The 23,752-nt window shown below is 36.9% G+C and overlaps 1 protein-coding gene across 8 annotated transcripts in view; it reads right to left on the reverse strand.

Moving 5' to 3' along the window:
- ryr1a (ryanodine receptor 1a (skeletal)) overlaps positions 1-23,752 on the reverse strand; it is a 61,031-nt gene that overhangs the window by 1,077 nt on the left and 36,202 nt on the right. For 2 of the 8 annotated variants that reach the window (XM_067397764.1, XM_067397771.1), the window contains exons 73-103: positions 22,673-22,687; positions 19,887-20,057; positions 19,695-19,754; positions 19,468-19,602; positions 19,126-19,238; positions 18,894-18,990; positions 18,686-18,792; positions 16,783-16,834; positions 16,543-16,635; positions 11,420-11,519; positions 11,210-11,289; positions 11,052-11,128; positions 10,893-10,966; positions 10,359-10,376; positions 7,643-7,723; positions 7,260-7,348; positions 7,053-7,181; positions 6,708-6,812; positions 4,916-4,997; positions 3,540-4,828; positions 3,373-3,443; positions 3,101-3,269; positions 2,924-3,010; positions 2,411-2,665; positions 2,123-2,253; positions 1,830-1,872; positions 1,605-1,741; positions 1,299-1,359; positions 1,078-1,224; positions 862-996; positions 110-266 (exon numbers count right to left, since the gene is read on the reverse strand). In XM_067397764.1, the coding sequence (XP_067253865.1) occupies positions 110-266; positions 862-996; positions 1,078-1,224; positions 1,299-1,359; positions 1,605-1,741; positions 1,830-1,872; positions 2,123-2,253; positions 2,411-2,665; positions 2,924-3,010; positions 3,101-3,269; positions 3,373-3,443; positions 3,540-4,828; positions 4,916-4,997; positions 6,708-6,812; positions 7,053-7,181; positions 7,260-7,348; positions 7,643-7,723; positions 10,359-10,376; positions 10,893-10,966; positions 11,052-11,128; positions 11,210-11,289; positions 11,420-11,519; positions 16,543-16,635; positions 16,783-16,834; positions 18,686-18,792; positions 18,894-18,990; positions 19,126-19,238; positions 19,468-19,602; positions 19,695-19,754; positions 19,887-20,057; positions 22,673-22,687 (4,360 nt within the window). The remainder of the gene's footprint in view (positions 1-109; positions 267-861; positions 997-1,077; positions 1,225-1,298; positions 1,360-1,604; positions 1,742-1,829; positions 1,873-2,122; positions 2,254-2,410; positions 2,666-2,923; positions 3,011-3,100; positions 3,270-3,372; positions 3,444-3,539; positions 4,829-4,915; positions 4,998-6,707; positions 6,813-7,052; positions 7,182-7,259; positions 7,349-7,642; positions 7,724-10,358; positions 10,377-10,892; positions 10,967-11,051; positions 11,129-11,209; positions 11,290-11,419; positions 11,520-16,542; positions 16,636-16,782; positions 16,835-18,685; positions 18,793-18,893; positions 18,991-19,125; positions 19,239-19,467; positions 19,603-19,694; positions 19,755-19,886; positions 20,058-22,672; positions 22,688-23,752) is intronic. The other 6 variants (XM_067397766.1, XM_067397769.1, XM_067397765.1 and 3 more) reach the window with 6 other exon arrangements.

Consider the following 23,752-nt stretch of genomic DNA (forward strand, 5'->3'; position numbering starts at 1 on the left):
ATCCAGAAAAAGGAAATCTCATAGCCTGCAACAAATCTCCAAAATGTAAGATTTTATGTGGTATATTTGCTAGGACGTTACTCAAGTTGAATAGCAAGACAAGTCTCACCTTGAATGATGGCCAGCAGGATGACGATGACAAAGAAGAAGAAGGTGATGTCAAAGACCACCCGATAGAGTTCATATTCATCCCCTGCTGGGTCCTCAATCTCGTCTCCTATACCTCCACCTGCCCGCACACCCACGTACATGTGGAACAGATAACACTGCCAAGAGAAACAGAGAGAGATTTGTTGGATTATATAGCAGGTTTTCGTTAGGGGAGAACTGTAGAATAAAAATGTAACAACCAACAACAAATGGTTTTTACCCTCTGGTGCTCTTTGCGTGTCCGTCAAAAATGGCCGAATTAATTTTTATTTCAATGAAATGAATGTACTATATTTTGTTTCAATGTTTTAGGATTTAATATTTTGTATTTTTAAGGGGTTTATGGTACTAAATTATATTTAATTTATATCTCAAATATATCTCAAAAAATTAGCTTTCAGTAAGATTTTGTTTGGCCGCAGTACCAAAAGTTTTCACTAGATGAAATCTGTCTCCCATTCATTTCCAATACGGTCATTTTTGACCACGAGGAGCACGTGTAAATATTTTTTTCAGGATTTTTGTTTTTGTTTGTATTATTTCGTACAATTCCGAGAAAGTAAAAAATTTTAAAAAACAAACAAAAAAACTAAACGTAAAATGTTTCGGTCAAAAATGACAGAAGAGCACCAGAGGTAAGTGGTACAACTCAGAAATACATTATTAAAGGATAATTTGATACCAATAATGTTGTATAATGAAGTGACCAACCGTCATCATGTCGTCACACTTCATGTCCGGCTCATCCTCGTCCTCGCTCTTATTATAGAACTTCCTGAAGAAGTTGAAGGCCACCACAGTATAGAGGTACACAACCACAGCCAGCAAACCCACAGTCATCATCAGCTAAAAACAATCCAACAGAGTCAACCAGTGCATTAGTACTGATTTCCAGAACTGATTTGAGTTTTGTTGTACTGACTGTACCTGTTTTCCATTGTGTGTGACGGAAGACAGAATTGTACGCAGGGTCTTGACACCCATTGCAATGTCCAAAAGGTGACAAGCAAAGAAGAAATTGTTGTAATGTCCAAGAAGTGACATCACTGTGTACCACACCAGGTAGAGGAAAGTCTGAAAATAAAGAACACTTTAGTGCACATGACATGAACATTGTTTTTCAAAGTATTTCACAAAAAATTACTTACATTGTCTGTGAACACAACTCCAAACTTCCAGATCTGATACTTGATGTCAATGGCAGTGAGCCTGAAAAATAATATGAAAAGAAAATCTAAAACTTGACATCATATGAAAACATAGCCTAGACCAATGTAGTTTTAGGGCAGGATTATCTGTTTGGCTGACCAATAGCAGATAAAAAAATGAAAAATCAACATTTTTACGATTCTGTTTGGTGCCACTAGTGGCAAATAAATAATACATAACCTAAATGTAATATCTTAAATAAAATATCACAAAATTACATATCACTAGTGATGTATTTTTAATACCATGCAAGCATGGAGTTGTCTGGCTCTTCGTGTTTCTTGTCTGTCTGTTGTTTGCTGACATCCAGCGATTCCAGATCCATACCCAGCAGCTCTGCGATTCGCTCACGTCCATAAATATCTCCGTATTTATCCAGAACCTTAACAAAAGAATCAAGAATAGTATAGCTTCATAAATGCACTCATTTTAAACCTAAACACCAACTAACAGGAAGAACATTGGTTTACCTTTCGCTTAACAAATTTGTCCCAGTAGTTGGTGGGAAAGGAGCTAAAACAATGATAAAGAGTATTAGTTTTTAAAGGAAAACTATGACCTGGCTAGGTCTGCTAATGTACACTTATTAGAACACTTATTTTAGAACATTATGAAAACATAAATTAGGGACCACATACAAGACGTACAAAACAATTTTGACCTCAAAACAAGATCTAGGTCAACTTTCGTTTTAGTCAACGTGTCCATTTCCAGATATATCTTGTAAGAAATAGCTCTATAACCAAGATATCTCCACACTTACGGTGTGTTTATCACCAATCTGTCCCACTGGCCTTTAATGTCATCATCCTCTGGCTGTTCAGTGATGTAAAGACCATCAAACTCCAGCTTTCTCGCCAGCTCTTTCTCTCTCTTAAAAATGACCAGTGGAATCTAAAGGACCATGACATCATGATCACTTTTTCAAAGCACAAATAAATAAGAATATTCTTGTACATATTCAAGATCAGAATTAAATAAAAACCAACCTGAATCAAGACTGATAATCATACAAGTTCATGCCCTAAAAAGTGAAACTAGTGATTCAAACCTTGAGGCAGTTGTATCCGATGATTGTTATGAAAGCGATGACGGTGTGCAGAATGGCCAGGCAGGACAGAGTGGGCTGCATGTATCCGGTACTCTCTTCCAGGAAATAATACACAGGACCTTCCTCCTCATCATCATCAGCTCCATCCTCTCTGCCAGAGCCATCAAAGTCCTCCCCAGAGCCTTCAAAAAGGGCAGAGCCTTCAAACATGCCTGAGCCTTCAAACTCATCAGAATTGGGAGGACTATCAGATACCTGGAGAAATAAAAATATGGTGCCTTAAAAAAATCTTAATTGAATATTTTTGTTAAAAACTAGATTTTATTTTTATATCTACTGTATGTGTATTTGAAAGCACCATTATTGTGAGGCATGCCATTCTGAAATGAATTAAAAATGGTCATGAATATTTGAAAATTTAAACAAAATGACATATAAAGGAGCCCCGAAACCCAAATTAACCAAAAATTAAAAAGGGACAACAGTGTAAAAATCTAAAATACGTTTTACAACCTTGTAGAACAGAAGAATGAAGTTCAAGGCAAAGGCGATGAACAAAGCCAGGAAACGAAGGTTGTAGAAGTTACGGGACAAACAGTTCTGTAGATGGAAGTGGAGATTAACTGCAAATCAAAAGTAACTAAAACTCACAAATTGAAGATTAAGAAGAAAATAAGAATGTTGTCCTACCATGAATTTATTTCTTTGAACATCCAGCTCGTTCCAGAGCTCAAATCCTGCTCCTTTGGCTGATTTCTTCTCTTTCTTTGCTTTGGTGGCATTCTCAGGTTTTGGTTCTTCTGGTGTTGTCTCAGGCTTGACCTCTGCTTCTTTCTCTGCCTTCTCTCTATTCTCGGTGCTGTTACACATAGAAGATGGTCAATAAAATGGTAAAACCAACCATCTAAAATAACCTAAAGAATCAAACACAAACATTACAATGTCATTTGAGAGTCACTCACTCTGCTTTCTCAGGTTCAGGAGGAGGTTCTTCGATAGCAGGAGGTTGCTCAGATCCTGCTTCTTCTGATTGCTGCAACATAAATAAACAAGGACTAACATCACACATCTTTGTTTAGAACATTGATGAAGAAACATAAGGAAACTAGCTAAATGACAACCCACATACCATTTTTCTCTTCATTATTGGAGTGCCCTCTGGAGTTGGTGGTTCCACTGGGGTGGTGTCACCCATATCTCCAAGTCCACCAGGTGTATCGATACCAGGAATCTTCCCACCGTCTTTTTCCTGGATGTCCTCATCCTCTTCCTCTCCCCCTCCTGCTTCCATTGAGTCTGTTATCCCTCCAGTATCCTGCTCCTCTCCGCCCCTTGGTTCTCCAGGTAGGTCTCCGTGCACCTCGTCCTGCGTAGGATCCGGCATGCTGGCCAATAACTCTGTCACAGTGATGTTCTTAGCCCCTTCAACTAAACCGCCTCCAAAAAGTGTATGCCAGATGAGCAGGAAGAAACCTTTACACACACTGTAAATGAAATGGAGGATGCCCATGAGGATTGTCCACAGGAAGGTAACAAGTCCTACCACAATTTCCTTGATGGTCATCTTTCTGAGCCTACGGTACTGTCTGCGAATATTCCTAAAGGTGAACATGCCCAGGAAATTCATGATGCTTTGGATGAAATCGGCAAAGGCAGAGCTTGATTCTGGCTGGCCCTCCTCACCACCACCCTCTTCATCACCACCTCCTCCTTCAGGTTCCTCCTCCTCATCCTCTTCTCTCTCCTCCTCATCCTGCTCTGAAATCTGTGAAGCAATATTCATCTCGAAAATGGTGTCCTCACAGAAGTTGACAAAAAGCTCCATCTTCTCCGATTCACCACCCTCGTTGACCACATCAAATATGAACTGCCTCTTGGACTCCTTGACTTGAGGCATCTCCCACTGCTTACGATTCACCTCACTGATCTCGAAGTAGATTCTCTCAATTTTCCTGCTGGCGCCCATTATCTCAATGCGACCCAAGAATGGGCGGAAATAGTTCAGAACGCTCTCAGCTTGTTCGAGGAAGTTCTGCAGCCTGGTATCATGAGGAACATGCTCAGAAAGGTTGGTAAGCAGCACCGCTATGTTAAATCCGATATCTTTCGCTGGCTCTTGGAACCGGTTGGCAAACTCCTCGTAATGAATCATCTCGTTCTCATCTGCCTCAGAGCAGGACAATAGGAACTGAATCTCTGAAGGTGTGTACTGTTTCTGGCTGTCCATGGCTTTCTGGAAGTCCTTCTTGGAAATCAAACCTCTGGGGTCTGTCACATAGTCGCGGAATGCATCAGATGCAACAATGTCCTTTAGCTTGAGGAACATGTCGAAGAATTTAAGGATCATTTCTACATTACTGGAGGACTCTACTAACATGTCCACCATTTGCCGAGCAATGGTGCCATTTACAACATTACCTGTCGAATACAGAGCCATACAGTGTAATCAGGTCTAGACTGAATAATGTGAAATTGATGAACATAAATCCAAAATTGTTATCATACCCTCCAACAAAGACAGTAGCATGACTACCATATCTTTCTGAAGGTCCAATAATTCCTTCAGAAGACCAATCTGACTGGAATCCTACGAGAAAACAGATTTGACATACTAGCTGCATAATAACATAAAATGCATGTCGATATATAATAAATATCTAAATGAACAGAATTAACAGAAATTAAAGATTGTAAACAATTTTTAAAGGGGAATAATAAGGTCTTCGTTATTTATGAGGGTATAACTTGCTGTTTAAGGGTATGGACACAAAATAAATACATTAGCATCTTTATAAGAAACTTTACCTTATCGGATTGGCTGAGGATAATGTAAAATGCTGCAACATTTAAATGCAGGTTATTGCATGCAGCAACAATAACAGGGGTTAATTATTAGAAACAGAAACACTCTATACATACAAGAGATCATGAAAATCATAAAAAAAAAAAAAAAAATCCAACAGCACACCAAAGGAAGAATTATATAAAGTACAAAACACTTTTTTAATTAAAAAAACAAACAAAAAACAAACATATAAAGCTGAAAACACATATTTCTTCTGGGTTATGTTAACTGCCTTTAATCCATTTTCTCAGGCTGTTTGACCCACTTGTTTGCATGCTTATAGCAGATTTTCATTTCTTGCAGAAATTTTAAGCAAAATAATCATATTAAATGTACAGTAACACTACATTTTGTGTTTAAAATTTTAAATACTTGAGCTAAAATATACAGAAATAAACAAGGGAATCTTTGAATACTTCCAAATGTATATTCTTGGGTTCAAACAACCTGGATTTGGAAATCTGGAACATGAATGGGGAAAACTCAAATACAATCACTTCAAAAGATAAAAAGAGTGATACATACTCTTCCCTGCATACGGTGTATGAAAAACAGTTTAATTAATCAGTAAAGCATTGAGAGCAAAAACAGTATTACATTCCAACACACTAGTTGTTTAAAATTTAAAAAGGAATGTATCATGTTCTTAACATTAGCATGTAATACAGGGAGTGCAGAATTATTAGGCAAGTTGATTTTCTGATCATATTTTTTTTGCCAAGCACATTTTACCAATTCCAATCCACATCAATCTTATTAACTACTATTAATATTGTTTTTAATCATTTATAAGTGATATATAATTGTTCATGAAGGCTGGAAATGAAGAATGCCCTATATTCAGGTGTGCAGAATTATTATCTCTTTTTTGGCTCATTTTATCTGTAAAAGAAAACCTGCCTAATAATTCTGCACACCTGAATATAGGGCATTCTTCATTTCCAGCCTTCATGAACAATTATATATCACTTATAAATGATTAAAAACAATATTAATAGTAGTTATTAAGGTTGATGTGGATTGGAATTGGTAAAATGTGCTTGGCAAAAAAATATGATCAGAAAATCAACTTGCCTAATAATTCTGCACTCCCTGTATAATCATTAAGAACAGTTCTACATGAGCAACTACTATAGTTTAATTTTCATGCATTTTCTATTAGCCACTAAAGTAATAAATAAGCCTTTTGGTAGAAATTAAATATATTTGCTACTGGTGAAAGTGTGTAGAGCCACTGACAAGACAGGGAAACTGTGCACTATGGTTTTATGCTCCATACAAAATGCGGAGATACTGTTACAAAAACTACTCATATATCAAGTTGAGAAATTGCTTGTACAAAAAAACACTAAGTCAACTTCATGTTCATAAATGTTTATTTCAGCTATGTGATCTACTGCTTTCAGAGAGAATGAACACAAAAAAGTGTACATAACAGAAGAATCAAGTTACCTGAGCCAGTTTCATCATCATATGGGCAAACACATGCAGGAAGCCCACCACAGCATCCCACAGGCGACTGTGGGCCAGGGACTGCTGGTTGCCTGTGCAGGGACCCTGAAACAGAAAGATAACCTTAATATATGGACACTATATGTGAATAAGTGTATGATTTTAGGAGAAATCACATCAAGTAGATTCTTCTAGGGAGAAAATCCAACCATTGCAACCAACTATGCAATCACAAAAGGGTTTGTGTAGCTACATGTACTGTAGAGACCGAAATAATTGAATCTAGTAAATAAATGGAATAAGAATGTCAATGATCAAAAAAATAATAATAATAATAAGATGCACCTGGATATACTCGGTAAGGCTGTTGAACACCTGTTTGGCCACAGTCATAGCTTTAGAGAAGTTTCTTTTGCCTGGTTCATCTATGATGTCTTTACCAGAGTAATACCAGTAGAAATCACTGATCGACTCCTGGAGAAAGGAAATAAAAGCAATAAGTGTGCAGAAAGCAACATTTTATCAGGGTTTTCTAGGGGAAAATGACCTCACCTGTAGTCTAAGCAGGTAATCCACTGTGCAAATAATGACATTGATGGTGGTGGTGCTGCCTGTCTGTGTTCTGAGGTAATTCTGGAAGTCTAAAGTGAAGTAAACTCAGATGGTTAAACACAATCTGTACTACAGACAGACATTGCATTCCCAAAACCCTTGAAACTTGGCTCTTCAAATTCACAATGTGTTTTACAGATTAAAAAAAAAATAAAAAATCACAGCATACACGTTTGGAACCAAATGATGGTGTGTAAATAATGACAGAACCAATGTTTTTTGTTTTTTAAAAAGAATAGTTGTGGGGCATAAACTGCAATAAATCACATGTACAAATGTTCATATTCACTGCATTTTAATTTACGTGCAGATACAGGACCCACCATTGTTGTGACCCTCACAGAGAAGCTGCAGAAAGCGGAAGAGGTCACAAGTGAACTCATCATCAGCCATCACCTTCTCACCTATGCGAAGAAAGGAAATATGTGGGAATACATCACATAAAGGTGAATATGTCTTTGCGACACTCATCACAGGTTTAGTGTAGGGGCAGTCTGATTAGAACTGAGAAGAGAAAGACAGTAAGTTGAAGAAAGAGAGATTAAACAGCTTAGGGAAAACAAACTGCCTCGAATCTCTCAGGTTATAATGTTAGTGCAAACTGCAATATTTTTGTCCCTTTCTGCAAGAGATAGGCAGGAAATTTAGTTCTTTTTGGGAGTCTTTCAATCCACTTCCCAGTTCATTATTAAGTACGACAATGTATCCTGCCTAGTGCACTAAACGATCCTAGGAAGCACCAATAAAGCCAGTGAGCATGAGTTACTCACTATATTCACTGATGCCATGTAAAATCATCAGAAATGGAGGACAAACTATTTCATAGTGCTACTGTAATTTTAACAGATATAATAACAATATACAACCAATGATACCAAAAAGATCTCAGTCATGGCACAATTTAACTGATTCACTTCATTAGGAACTAGGGAGTGGAATGAGACACAGCCTTTTGCATAATCACTAGTTCTTTAACTCAGACTGAACTACAGCAGCACAAAAAGAGACACATCACAGAATTACTTTACCCAAAAAACATGACACATATACATAAACTATACACATACACAGTAATGTGCCTATTAGAAAACAGATATAAAAACACTGATATACAATCACATGTACTGTAGCTCAAAAACAGAGGGGGATTAATTACAACATGAAGCCCTAACATAGATGGTACTTTAGCATGCGGGACAGACCTACTGCAATCCTAAACCTCAGCTGTGTTTGTGGAGGGAGGGAGGAGGTCATTACACAAAGGTAAAATTCATGAAAATCACATTCAGTCAAAGGGAATGATCTGTTTACAAATAGCTTCTTTGATCTTTGAGCAAATTTGTTGCATATAAAATTCACAAAATGTTAAGTTGCAATGCTAAACTGCTGTCCACTAACATAGCCTTCTGTTTTGATGTGAGCAATTATGAATGATAGATTATTGGATTAAATATGACCTCATGGCAGGGGTAAATAGAGGAGGGCATATAGGGTAATGTTAGGTGCAAATCGTGAAGCCAAGACAGAGTTAGATCAGATTTGGCTCGATTCATAACCAGTGGCTGGATTTGGTAAGTTTAAAGGTGCCCTAGAACTTATTTTTTAAAAGATGTAATATAAGTCTAAGGTGTCCCCTGAATGTGTCTGTGAAGTTTCAGCTCAAAATACCCCATAGATTTTTTTAAATTCATTTATTTTTTTTTACTTTTGGGGCATAATTAGAAATGAGCCGATTCAGGGTGTGTGGCCCTTTAAATCTGGTGCTCCATGCCCAAGAGCTCGCGCTTGCCTTAAACAACATAAAAAAAGTTCAAACAGCTAATATAACCCTCAAAATGGATCTTTACAAAGTGTTCATCATGCAGCATGTCTAATCGAGTAAGTACAGTGTTTATTTTGATGTTTACAATGAGTTTGATGGTGCTCCATGGCTAACGGCTAATGCTACACTGTTGGAGAGAAATAGCGACGGCTCTTGTCTCCGTGAATACAGTAAGAAACGATGGTAACTTTAACCACATTTAACAGTACATTAGCAACATGCTAACGAAACATTTAGAAAGACAATTTACAAATATCACTAAAAATATCATGTTATCATGAATCATGTCAGTTATTATTGCTCCATCTGCCATTTTTTGCTATTGTTCTTGCTTGCTTACCTAGTCTGTTGATTCAGCTCTGCACAGATCCAGACGTTACTGGCTGCCCTTGTCTAATGCCTTTCATAATGTTGGGAACATGGGCTGGCATATGCAAATATTGGGGCGTACACACCGACTGTTACGTAACAGTCAGTGTTATGTTGAGATTCGCCTGTTTTCCAGAGGTCTTTTAAACAAATGAGATTTATATAAGAAGGAGGAAACAATGGAGTTTGAGACTCACTGTATGTCATTTCCATGTACTGAACTCTTGTTATTTAACTATGCCGAGGTAAATTCAATTTTTTAATCTAGGGCACCTTTAAGTTATATGTATTTGTTAGGGTGGTAAAAAAACAACTTAAGAATTTTAGTGTGGTCATATTAAGGTTAATACCTCTTTCGATGTAAAAACAAAGCTGATGCTTATGAATACATGAAAGGAAAGTTCATTAATGCAAAAACCAACATTATGAATAAAAAATGTTTCTTTGTCTGTTACACTTAATAACTAAAATGCAGCATATATAAATTGTATAATTACATTTATTTCTCATTTCTATAGATTAGACACAATTCAGAGTTCTAGAGTTACAGTAGATCTGTTTCAACACTCAAGGGGAGAAAGAAAAACACTTCAGCCACATTCTGTCAGTGTGAATGAATAAGTCAGATACGACGTTCTGCGATCTGTATTTGTGATGTGACTGACAGATGTTTTTACAAATCCTTGAGTGATAAGATTCATATATATATACACACATAAGGTATATATATATTATTCCAAAACAAAAAAGCAAAGTTTCAAACAAAACTGATTTCAAAGATATAAAGGGACAGAGAGGAGTGACAGGAAGAGAGAAATGAAAAATAGAGGAACAGAGGCATTATTTACCCCGTTCTAGCTTCATGTCTGAGGCCCGTGAAGGAAAGGAGGAATGAAAAGAGATGGAGGACAAAAGTATAGTCATGGAGAAAAAGGGATGGTGAGTTGAGGGCAAACAGACGACATGGAGTGAAAAGGGAATTAATTATGGCCAATTTCATCATCTGTTTACTGACATTATATTAGACTAGATTATTACATCTGGAGACAAATGGAGTGTATGACAATATGATTACAATTAATTTTTTCTACTGATAAATTTGGTCAACAAAAATGATATGCATTTCCATGTTAGAATGACCAAACATGTATGATTACAGATGGATGATTGAATACTTGGATGCCATATCTAATTTAGGCCTTAAGTTTTGGAGCCGATGTGCAAGACAGTCTACACGTTTATCTCTATACGCTATATAGTTACTCTATACATTCACATGACATCTTCAGAGCTTTCTGTATTGATCTAAAATCTTCCTTTTCACCATATATTGGTATTAATCTTGAGGTAAAAAGAATCTAGATTATTCACATTCTACTTACTTGTTCCCTCTTCTGACACCATACCTAGACCCTCTGCTTTATTCTGCCTCTCAAAGGCATTCAGGTCCAAAACACTGCAAAAGATCCCCAAACACTGATTTAATGAATCAATTAACAAGTGTGAATGTGAGATGACAACAACCTCCAGTCACAATATACCTGCAGGTCTGCATTAGAGCCTGGACACTGAGGAAGAATCCCACATCTTTCTTGTCTTTTAGATAGTCCAGCATTTTCTGCAAGCAAATGGTCAATTCTGTTACAGCTGAGCAATAGTGCAGGGTCTAATTTACTGTCTTGTCTCCATCTTAACCAACCTGTTGGACCTCACTGTTCCCGCCATTTAGAATAGAAATACCAAGTTTTAGGGTAGAAGAGACCATGCATCCGGTCTCACCTGTACAAAAAAAAAAAAAAAAAAGTTTTTAGGATGGCATGTAGAACAATAAATGGAGACTTGAGAGTTCAAGCTTCAAAAAAGACTTGAAAATATCCAGTAGTGTTTGGGTGTAAGAGTGAACATTTACCCTTGCAGGCACTAATCATCTGTAGGACCATCTCAGCAGCCCCTCGGTTGTGCAGACGTGACTGCTGGTAAAGGAGTCTTTGCTTTTCCATCTCTTTTTCCTGTAGGGTTAAACATTGAAAAAGTGAACTGTCTGAAAGCCATTAATGCATCCCCTTTTTTCACAAACCATTCATCCTGCTCAATCTCACTGCTCCACTACAGCAATTGAAATACAGTAACCATAACAGTAAAATCATCTTTCGTTATATGCGAAGTTGTTAATTTTTCTATCTTGACCAAGTGCTACTTGTCATTCATAAGTCTTATTTTGCTTGCTTTTCAAGATCCCGTTATGACAATGTTGTTCGTTATGTTTGTGGGCGTCGGAAAATTATATGTAGAGTGACAATTAAAGTCACTTGCATTTTCATAAAATTATCTCAGTGGGTATTTCTAAATTTAGAAACTGGTATTACTGTGAAGATGACAGAGGGCAGCAGTGAGCATGTAAAGTTACTGTCATGACAACCGAAAACAAGAGGCTGTCATTGTAGGAAAAACATCAGTGAGGTGTGGTCACATTAGTGAAAGTTTGTGTACAAAAAAGGTTGATTGTCAATAGTATACAATGTATGAAGCACAGCTCACACAGAAGTCACTTTCAAACCAAGCAGCTTTCTGTTGGTCAAAGTGGCGAATCCAAGTGACCAATTTGATCTTGTTGCGGAATCTGTGTGAGGAAATGTTTCGCCTTCATGTGAAATTCCGGATCGCATGGATTGATATTGAAATGACTGAATTTTGCCTGTGAAAATTCGCCAAACAATGGTAAATGTGACCGAATTTACGGTAGGAAGAAATTTTCCCCACGTAGAAATTAAGTTTAATGTATAAATATTAGGGCTGTCAATCAATTAAAAATTTTAATCTAATTAATTACATAGTCTGTGATTAATTAATCTAAATTAATCATATACATAATTTTTGCTGTGAAAGTATTAAATATTTAAATTCATATGAATCAATGAATAATCAGCATTAGTGACATTAAATTCAAAAACTCTTTTATTATTATTTTCACTGTTTAAATAATGGCCATAACAATCAACAATATGACCTAATATACTAAGGAAATAAATTCAAAAGTGCTTCAGGAAGAAGATTTGAAAACGTGGTTTCATATTTATGTTCAAATAGTCCTATGTTATGTTTTAAATTCATCTATTTGATTATGAAAAGTGAATATATTGGGAGACATGGAGTGGGTCAGACATGATTTTGACCACTTCATTAAGTTTTGTTTGGTAGAAAACCTTTTAAAGTGAATTTCGTTTTGTAAAAATTGTATCTTAATTTTAATCAATGTTTCATCAACCAATTGCCTGGATGTAATAAATAAGAAGCAAATATAGCAGAAAATATAATCATGACATGGAGGAGCGTGTGCGATCGCGTGAACAGGAACGCGTCTTACATGAACCGAAACTCAGCCTATAGGCTGCTTGCCTCAGAGACATGAGAAATATTTCTATAGAAAGCATGAAATATGTACTTTAACGACGTGCTAGGTCGTTCCTCCGGATTAACGTTAACTCCTGGATGCTTTGCATTGATGTGGCAGCCTACTTTAGAGTGGACGAACTCCGGTGATATGCAAATTCCTTGCTGCAGACATTGCAGACGACTTTATTTTTATCAACACTTCCATCAGGCCGTTTTTTATAAGTAAATGTTCCAGTCAGTGATCCAGTCAATGATCCAGGCAGCGCCAGCGCGTTCTCGTTTCCCTCCTTCATTTTACAGTCGAATTGTGGCTAGAACTGCTCCAGGTTCAAAGGTCAATACGGAATGGATTAATCTGCGTTATTTTTTTTAACGCGTTATTTTTCTCAGATTAATTAATCAAAATTAACGCGTTATTTTGACAGCCCTAATAAATAAGCATATATATATTCAAATATTTAAGTATTTTGAGAGTGTAGCGAGACCGACTTGTTTAAATAATTTGCGATGCTTCATGGGAGTAGTTGGAGCTAATGAGATCTTTTGGCCTGTTTTACTTTATTTGACTCTGATTAGTGGACTTTTATGTACAGCATCAAGGATAAAGTAGGACAAATTCTGCTGTTAAACATGATTGTTTTAAAACTAAGTTGCAATAATGTGGGCTAATGGCTTCAACAGAAGCCTCGTAGCTCACAGTAAGGCTGTCTTCAAAGGTTTATAAGTTAAAAATCAATTTCCCTATAGTTTTTACTTTCGGAACCCAACTGTTGCACTCTATTTCTGTGTAAGCTGTGCTCCATACATGGCTAGATAATAGACCTTTTTCGTTCACAAATTTTTCTAACATCTCACATGTGCATCTAAATATTTTATAAAACAAAGTGGATTTATTTTAGTTAAAATGTGATTATAACTGTTAAGGCGAGATTGGGTGATTGTGAGTGCTTGACATCTATAAAAGATTTGGGTTCCGCTGATTATTTTTTTTATATTCTATAACTCTCTTCTCTTTCACTCATGTTCATTTAGCATGCTCCCAATCAACCCCACCATCATCATTAGTTATGGGATAGTCATACTAATTTCTCACGTTTGTCTATCAGAGCAAACGTTGGACTACAGTAAACTCTCCTGATGGCTTTGCATCTCACAGAGAAACAAAGAGCCATACAGGTGTTACTCATCTACAGCTCTGTATCCTGTTGGGAAGCGAACAGTAAACTCAGGTAAGTGCTTCTAAAAAAATATACGTAACCCTTAACCCAACATTACCAAACATCATCATACAACTCATTTTGAAATAAAACTGAATTGTAATTAAATTTAAATATTTTAAATTGTAGATATTTTAACAAATACAATTCCATAACATAATGTTATCCTTAAAAATTATAATAAAAGCAAGCTTTTTATTACAAAAATATTTTTTTTTTTAAAGCAAATGCAAAAGTTGGCTTGCTTACAGAAGCTTGCTTTTCCAAAAATGAATTGAATCATTAAATTTATCATTTTAAAATTACTGCATGCATAATACACCCCCCTCCCAAACCTCCCACCCCACCCATGCCACCCCCCTCCCCGTAAGCCTGGCCTAAACACCCAAAAGTGTGTGCATTTCTTCTTACCATGTCTATACATAAACGCTCAGCCTGAGTTAGTGTGTGTATGGCATGTACAATCCACTTCGTCATGGATGTTCCTGTGTGTTTGTTCCTCTGTGAGTGTGTGCAGACTAGGAGATTGCTCTGGCTTTAACTGTAGTCTGTGTGTCAGTAGACTACGTCAGTATGGGGGAAAACATAAGCTGATTTCCACCGTCAGGCCAAACCGTTCTCTTTGCATAACCTTTCCATTCCATGACAATCCGGCCCAGCTTGGTTCCAGATATGGTTCCATTTTCCACTGTGGAGCTGATAACGGAGCTCTTTGGAACGTAATACAAATGCGTCAGTCTTTGCCTTAGTAACGCCAGAGTTTACAGATGTAAGATGTAAATAGCGATCCTGTAGAGGAGGATGATCAGATATTTCTTTTAGTTTTATTAGTAAAGGATTAGTTCACTTCAGAATTAAAATTTACTCACCCCCACGTCATCCAAGATGTTCATGTCTTTCTTTCTTCAGTTGAAAAGAAAGAAAGTTTTTGAGGGAAACCATCCAGGATTTTTCTCCATATAGTGGACTTCAATTGTGTACAATGGTTTGAAGGTCCAAAGAGCTCTACATGATCCCAGCCGAGGAATAAGGGTCTTATCTAGTGAAACGAGTAAAAATGATACTTTTTAACCACAAATGCTTGTCTTGCACTTGCTCTGTGATGCGCCACGCATTACGTAATCACGTTGGAAAGGTCGCATGTGACGTAGGCGGAAGTCATTTCCAATCGTTTCTCTAGATAAGACCCTTATTCCTCGGCTGGGATCGTGTAGAGGCCTTTGAAGCTGTATTGAAACTGCAATTTGGACCTTTAACCCGGTGAAGTCCACTATATGAAGAAAAATTTATGTTTTCCTCAAAAAATGAACATGTTGAATGACATGGGGGTGAGTAAATTATCAGGAAATTTTAATTCTGAAGTGAACTAATCCTTTAATTTGTGTTTACGTCGCTCAAATAGCCTGCTTAACCAGCTACTGGTAGCCAGGCGAACAGACAAGTGACCAATTATGAGTGGCGACACATTCTACGGGCTGAGAAATTGTGCCATGCCATACCAGGCTCAAGTGGAAATATAACTGGAACCATTCTTTACCATTCTTAGAACCATTGGGGACGGTGGAAAAGCGGCTACTGATTAGTCACTTTTAGATAATTATTGTGAATGAGTTCAAGTAAATAATAAGAAACAGAATAGAAAGCATACAGAAACATAAATATGACAAATACGCCATCATTAGTGATTACTCAAACTGTGAAACAGCATATATTAGTAAAATGCATGTTCACTCGACACCTCCCTCAAAGTTCACGGCAAGAAAACAATCAATCATCCAACAAAACATTAAAAAGCAACCATAAGGTTACAATTTCTTTTAAACATTTAAGGCTGCAACAGGTGAAATTTCACATTGAAATCTATGAGGTCTCAAAATTACCTCAACAATCCAGGAAAAGTATAATTATATAATTGCAAATATAAAAATTATATAAAATAATAATTATACATTATATAATTCCTTTTTTTTATTTCTTTATGAAATTCACCCTTGTATGTTCATATCTGAAAGGGACAACAAAAAGAATAAAAAACATCTCCTTTAGCCCAAACTACTAAACACTTAATAATACTGCTGTTTTGGTGCAAACTGTAAAATAAGTCCAAATATTTCTTTCATATATTATTGTCAAGAAAATGTATTCAGTAATTTTTTTTTACATCTGTGTTTAGTAGGTGGCTCAAAGAACTATGTAAAAATAAAAAATAAAAAATAAATGTTTTAAAGATGCTGCAGTGTGATGATGTTAACACATTAGGGCAGAGTCAGGTGGAGAAACAGAGAGAGATCATAGAGCACAGGCCAGACAGAGAAACATAAGATGGGATGTGAGAGAATGGATGGATGATACAGTGGTTGGTTTGGATGTCACTCTACCGCTTCTGTGTCTTCCCCGTCCCCAGCCCCCGGACTCCCCCTACCATCTCTGTCTGTCGCACCTCAAAGGACATCTCCTCCTCTCCCCCCTCCTCCTCCTCCTCTCCCCCCTCATCCTCTTCGCTGAGGTGGCAACTCTAAAGTCAACAGAGATGTAGAAAAAACACATGTAGAAAATTTACAGTAAAGTAATATGTATATAATTTAACACAGATAAAAATAAAATTTGAATAAACAATAGTAAATTGGTGTTAACTGTTTACCATAAGACAAAAAGGTCTCACCTTAGCCATGATATCGGCGTATGCCATGTATAAGTAATCAATGTCCAATTTACTGTGACAGAGCAGAAGTAGAAGGGACAAGGAGATAAAAAAAAATTAGTCAAAGACATAACCACAGATGTAAAACGATATATATATACCTTGAGATTTGAAGTATTAGATAGCTTAGATATTTGCACCACTATCTACAATGACACTAATAATTCTTAATTTCTGACAGAAATGCAAAATCAATCGGTAGTTATTAATAGAATAACAAGACACAAACCTTTACATTCAATCCCGTTTGGTCCCATTTATTTTTGTTCACAGTGCATACACATACATACTTTTAGTCCAAAAGTGCGCACATTTGGAGAAATTCACATTTACCTCATATTTCATTAGATAGAATAAGCTGGGCCGTACGCAGGGTTTCATAAAGGTCAGAAAATGTTGTTTGCTAAGGGGGTTTGGGATCATGCTCCCCCGAAAATTTAGAATTCCTTGGTGTACATATGTGCATTTTTAAGACATTTTAAGGCCAACAAATTGGATAACAATTTAAAACCATGTCAACAAATAAATGCATGCACAGTTTTTAGGCAGCTTTAATCATAAGACACAGTTCTATATAAACGCGTTTTACTTGGTGATGTTTTAAAAAAAGATTTTTATTTTTGGTATTTTATATGCTCTGTTAGTGGTTTGTGGAGTAGCACCTTGTATATATATACAGGGTTCCTACACATTTTCCATTTCAAAATTCCATACTTTTCCAGACTCAAATTTCCAGACCTCCTTCCAAACGATTTTCTGCCATTGGTAAGCCTCAGTCTCCTTTTCTATGTTTTCTCTGCTTTATGATTTTAGTATGGGTCTTACAGTCTTTTCGTGATTTTTAAATCAGTGTTTGATTGTTGAAATAAAGTTTTATATTTAGTATTCACGTCTAGGCCCTTCTCTTCTTAAAACTACGTTCATGTGTGACTTCTGTTGCGGATTAATCTAAATTAATTAAAGTACTAATATATTCCCTGTTTAAAAGGGTGGCGTAGTGACTTTGTTTCCTTTTCTGACCATACCACTCACTACATAGGTGTAAATATTTAATAATTAATAATCTTTAATGACAATTATTTTTCTACTTTTTTTTATTTAGGCTTAGAAACATTTAAATGGTGGCTGTCATGAAACAGATTTATACATTTAATATCGAAGCACATGTTAAGTACAAATACAATGAATATGCAATAGCCTATAGTGCATATATTTAGCAAAATGCTCCTCTCGAAGTTCATTTTTTAGCTGAATAATGAGTTTTTGGACATTGAACGGCTTTTCTGAGGTAGGCTACATGCTGTTTTATTTGATGCTTTTCTGCAGTTGAAACAATGATTGATCGATTGCATGTGATACAGATTTCAGTAAGTTGTACTTTATCTTTCAACATACCTTCGGATGTTCAATCGTGTTTATTTTGTGCTGTAACTAGTAAAGCAGAAGAGATGGTTGGTTCACGAGAGCTACAGCGATCTATCACGCCACAGAGCACCAAGAAAGATCACGACTCACTCCAGTCTATGGGAAAGTAGCCCATTTTTGATTTTTGACACACAATTTTCTGAATAAAGATATCATGTGGTGATTTTTTTTGTATAATGACTGCTAAAATGTACATTATGATAAAGACAGGCTGACTGTACATTATCCAGGACTTAAAAACCTATTTATAGGATTTTATCTGTGAGTCGTTTTTATTTTGTAATAGATGATTACATTACATTGACAAAAAAACATGTGAACAACGTGTATAGCTTGAGCTGTCTGTATAACAGTCACAGGCTATGGCCATGTGATCATCTCTTTTTGCACCAGGAGCCAGATGTGTCATTCACTAACCAGGGGTGTGAAGTGATCTCACCTCTTCTCAGTGAGGGCAGTGCGACTAAAGTGAAGGATGAGCTGATGAAGAGGATCCGGCTTTGTCTCCTTTTCCTCTTCTTCCTCTTCTTCCTCCTCCATTGCTTTCTACATCAGTGAGAACAAAAACTATGTCATGTGGAATGGATTACATCACTAAAAAATTGCTAAAATGCAACAGTCATTTTTGTTAATGGTTGAGCACATACAGACAGGTCATCAATCATTCTGTCTTCAAAGGAATATCCTTCGGTTTGGATCCAGTTCCGCTTGTACCCATCCAGGAACATGTTAGATGCTCTATGCCTGAAAGATGGTGAACATTTATGTATTTTCAAAGAATTTCTCCAATCCTGTTACCCTCTTTTCTCATCATTTCATTCAATGAAACAGACTGACTGGCACAGAAACATCCACTCTTATGATTGTGTCTTGCCTTACCTGGGCAAGTTGTAAAGGGGAGTCATCCTGAAACAGGCCACCACCGCTCTACGTCGTTGCTTCGACAGCAGTTTATGCCAAACCATCTTTTTGGACTTGAAAGGGTGCTCTGTCTGAAGATGGAACCATAGACATACACTCAAAGAGAGGCAAAACAACTATACTTGGGTTGTTTTGACTGCATATGGATTGGTTATTATTATGCTTTGCTGTTCAGGCTACAAATAGCTAAAGCAATTTGACTGGGATACTGATGTATAGTGGCAGTGTGGGTGAGTGGTCATCAAAATGTGCATTGTTTGAGTTGAACTGGGAGTTTCAGACCTTTGAATACAAACTCACCACTTCAATGTGGTAGAGGACTGCAGAGACTTCCTGAACACGCTTCACCACTTTCTCTGGGGCATCTGCATCTTCTGCCTTTCCTGCCATTTCCTTATATAGTGCCATTTGCCAGCGCATAGACGGGTTATCGACCTGAGGAGAGAGAGAGATAGCATTCGGATTTCTGCAAAAACACTTTTTAAAAACACTTTAACATCAACACAAACATGCAGACATACACTTACCTTGCCCTGGAGGTGCAGGTTATTTTGCAAGAACTCTCTCACCTCCTCATCTGTGTCTTTCTATGGGTCAACAACACAACAGACTGGCTCAGTTTACCTTTTTATTGACCAAACCTAAAGTGAAACTTTATTAAAACATCTAGGCTTATAAGATAGATAGAGAGAGAGACAGATATATGGTGACCACACTACCAAAGAATAGCGTGTCTTGGCCAGGTTAATGAGCTCTTGGTCTGCAGGAGAGCACATGTTAAGTCCAATGGGAAGCATTTTCTTCAGGGCTGCCACAATGAGGGACGTTTGAACAGAGTATCGATCTCCCCGTCTCTTTTTCTTGGTACGCTCCACATCCGAGCCACCAGCCTGAGATGACAGTAACATTCAAAGCATGACAACTGACATAGACATCATGAAATAACTTTCAGTGAAACCTTAAGGCATCTTGTTAGAAGAGTTTCATATTGAATGATGTGCTAACAGAGTCTGTTGACCAAAAAAATGTCTACCTCAAGACAGTCATTTCATTGAGCAAAATACAAAGCTTCCTGTTCCCTAACAAGGACCTAGACTGCTAAACGGAACAATCCATCCTTACTTGATTATTTCAGTCATTAGGTTTTATCTTTAAGTTAGGACTTCTTTAGAGAACAGTCCTTAGAAATGAGTCATTCTGATTAATAGGGTAATTAAAAGGGAAGGGAGGGTAAATGTTCAGGGTTGCTTTTCATCAGAATTGACAACAACATTGGGACTTAGTGGGGAAGACAAGGCATAATTGGTCTGAAGCTAAAATCTCAATTCTAATCTTAACAGAGGTGACAACATCAAAAAGGGGAAAATTCATTCAATTGAAATGGCATCTTATCTTAGACACATAAAAGCAGGCACTACAGGTAGGCTGGTACTGTAACGTGTCAGTGCAGCTTAATACACTCCATGCATTGAAAAAGTCTGCAAGGACGTGCACAGTCATAACATGCTCAGACTCAGGGGAGGAAGATGAAACGAAACGAACACTGTAAAACTCACCCAGTGACGTTAATTATAAAAAAGGGGAAATGATCGCTTTTGCTCATTTTGGGTTGCCAAACTTGAACACACCCAACCCACAGAGGCAATCATTTCAGTAATCTTGGTCACATATCCTGTTGTCCTGTTTGCACCAGTTTTGCCCCTCCAGTCCAATGCATTCTGAGTTTCAGACACTGGGTCTCATTCAGAAAACATGAGTGAAAAAAATTGTATGTACCTTAACTGAATGCAAAGATTATGTAAGAATGATTTTAGACAAAAATAATTCTGCTCGTGCTTCAGGAATGAGACCCATTGTGAGTGAGAGAATATAGTATGTCTGAGTCTAAGTTGGTGTACTGATGTGGTCTTGGTCTTAACCCTGTAAAGCCTGTTGCATACCATATTTTATGCATCAGGCATTTATAGCTCACTATGATATAGTGAGAATATGAGCACATACTGAGGGAGGAAAACATACACCTCAATTTTGTTTATTTATATGGCCAAAAAGTAAGATGAAATTCTAAAAGCATATAATGAATTACAATAGTATAGCAGACTGCTTATATAAAATAAATATAAATATTAGTTGTTACTCTACATATTCCAATAATACATCTTAGTAAGATGAACTATCAATAAACTACCAATCAGACAATAGAAGGCATGTAGTAGATTGTGTACAACATGTTTTTCAGCAAAGTTTTGATCATGTAGATAATTTAGAGGCCTCAGAAATGTGTGTTTTAAATATGATTTATAGGGTTAAGACCTTTAAAAATCAACTAAACATGGCCTTGGTTTGGGTCTCATAGCTTGGACAGACAATCTTAATGGCTCCAATATTGGTCTGGATTTGGGTCTTGGGTGTCTGATATTGACTTCAACCCTGGTCTGGATAAAAGGATCAATGTATTCTGTTGTGGTGGCACTCAGGATGTTTTTCAGTAGACCGCAGTGTTAATGCAACTAAACAATTAAAGCCAAGTTTTCCAGGTTACATTAGTCCTAAAGTATGTAAGTTTATTCCCCTTTTCTACAATCCCACCTCAATCAATTGATTTCGATTGCATTAGGTCGTGGGCTAAAAAAAGGGGTGGATGGGGAGACAAAATTGGAACAACATGGAGATGTGAGCCATTAGATATAAGTACAGAAACAAGTGGGATTAAGTAGGCACACATTAGAGGATGGACTCTAAATGCCCCCCTTTGTCAAGGAGGATGACGAAATATACATTAATAGAGGTCAAATTCCTTCACATGAATCCAGTTTAGGAAATTAACTGAAATACAGTTTGAATAGTTTGATGTATGCATTTCTGCAACTGAGTCTCAGTTGACTTCCTGAACAGATTAAAAATTGACCCCAACCTGTAGCCATTATACAAAAAGAAAGGAAGACAAGAGATGTATGAAGATCCCCATCCGAACTACAGTCCAACAGATGCAAACTGCTGTACAGGGTGATGGCACAGGCCTCCAGGGGCTCGGACCCTCTGCGACGGACATGGAATCAAGTGCCATGAGCCTGACTCTACAAAGAGTTCTTTCATCAAACGCCTCCATTCAGACTCCCCCCCTCACACACTGGCAGGACAACGGGTGCCCTGTGGCCCTTGTGGAATTTTTCTTGAAACTCTGCTTATCGTTTCATCTCTATCATAATATAGCCATTTAACAGATATTCATTTACATTATGTTATTATATTCTCCTAAATTCCCATTTTCAGCTCTGTATTCCTCAATAATCTGATCCATAAAGAACACTAAAGACACCATTTTAGGGGAAAAACAACCACCTATCTACAAATGAAACGTGTAAAAAACAGTGCTTCATTCCTAGAGACACTAGTCTTGTCAAACAGCTATGAGTGCCAGTGTGTCGGGGGAGTTGATGAAATGCCCCCCTAGATGTGAGGTGCCATGCGATAGCACAGCAGTCGTGCAGACAGAGAAGCTAACCTCAGAGTCCCCGGTCTAGAAACCCACCAGCATCCAGATGAGAAAAAGAGGACAGGGCACAGTCAGAGAGAGAACACCATTAACACTGTCATCTAAATCCTGTAAAATGCATCCGAAAAGCACTTGCACATGATGCCAGTAATCACTTCCCTTTTGTGGCAGCAAGAATAAACTCAACATCTTCAGAAAACGCATGAAAGCACAGCACACTTTACCTTTTGACGTGGGGCTTGATGCCAAATCAACCATTGGCTGTTGGTTTATTAACAATTTTGTTTCATTTTAAGAAGAATAAAATTAAAAGGATTGACAACCAGTGTTGTTATTGTTAACTAAAACTAATTGACAAAGTAAAAAAATTAAATATAAATATTAGATGAAAAACGTGTTAGAAATTTTGCCTTGGCAACTAAAATAAAATGTTGTAATACTAAAATTACAAAAACTGAAATAAGAAAACACAAAGAAAAACTTAGTGCTATTTAATCAATAGCACAATAATGCTATTGACAACACAATGATTAAGTCAGAAAAAAGAATTTGATCAAATAATCCCCCCCCCCCAAAAAGAAAAAAAAACTAATCTATTATGTAAATATAAAAAATACCAAAATATAAAATAAAAGGCACAATATGTAACTTTTCTCCACTAGAGGTCGCCTATTCAAAACAAAGGCATAGCTTAATGGCGTCGAGATTGAGCGAAGAATCATGTAAGATGTCATCTTCACCTCACAGCCGGTGGAAAAGAATCTAATGGGACTCAGGCAGAAATCAAGTTCATGGATGAAATTATTATCGTTACTACACCGTGTTCCAAATTATTATGCAAGTGACATATCAGTAAGATTTCAGCAGAACAAACATTCAGATTTTAGTTTTTCTAAGAAAATGTATGTTTGTTTATTTATCCATGTCTTTTTAGATAACTGGTATCAATCTCAGACAAAGTAATTTGCCAGATCTATGGAAATCCTACTTAGAAGTTGTTCCACATTATTAAGCAAGTCACAGTTCTCATGAAATATGGAGAGGAAGAAAGATCTTTCTGAAGATGAAAAGCATGAAATGGTCCAATGT

This window comes from Chanodichthys erythropterus, chromosome 10, assembly GCF_024489055.1.
Source record: "Chanodichthys erythropterus isolate Z2021 chromosome 10, ASM2448905v1, whole genome shotgun sequence".
In the NCBI taxonomy this organism is placed as follows: Eukaryota; Metazoa; Chordata; class Actinopteri; order Cypriniformes; family Xenocyprididae; genus Chanodichthys; species Chanodichthys erythropterus.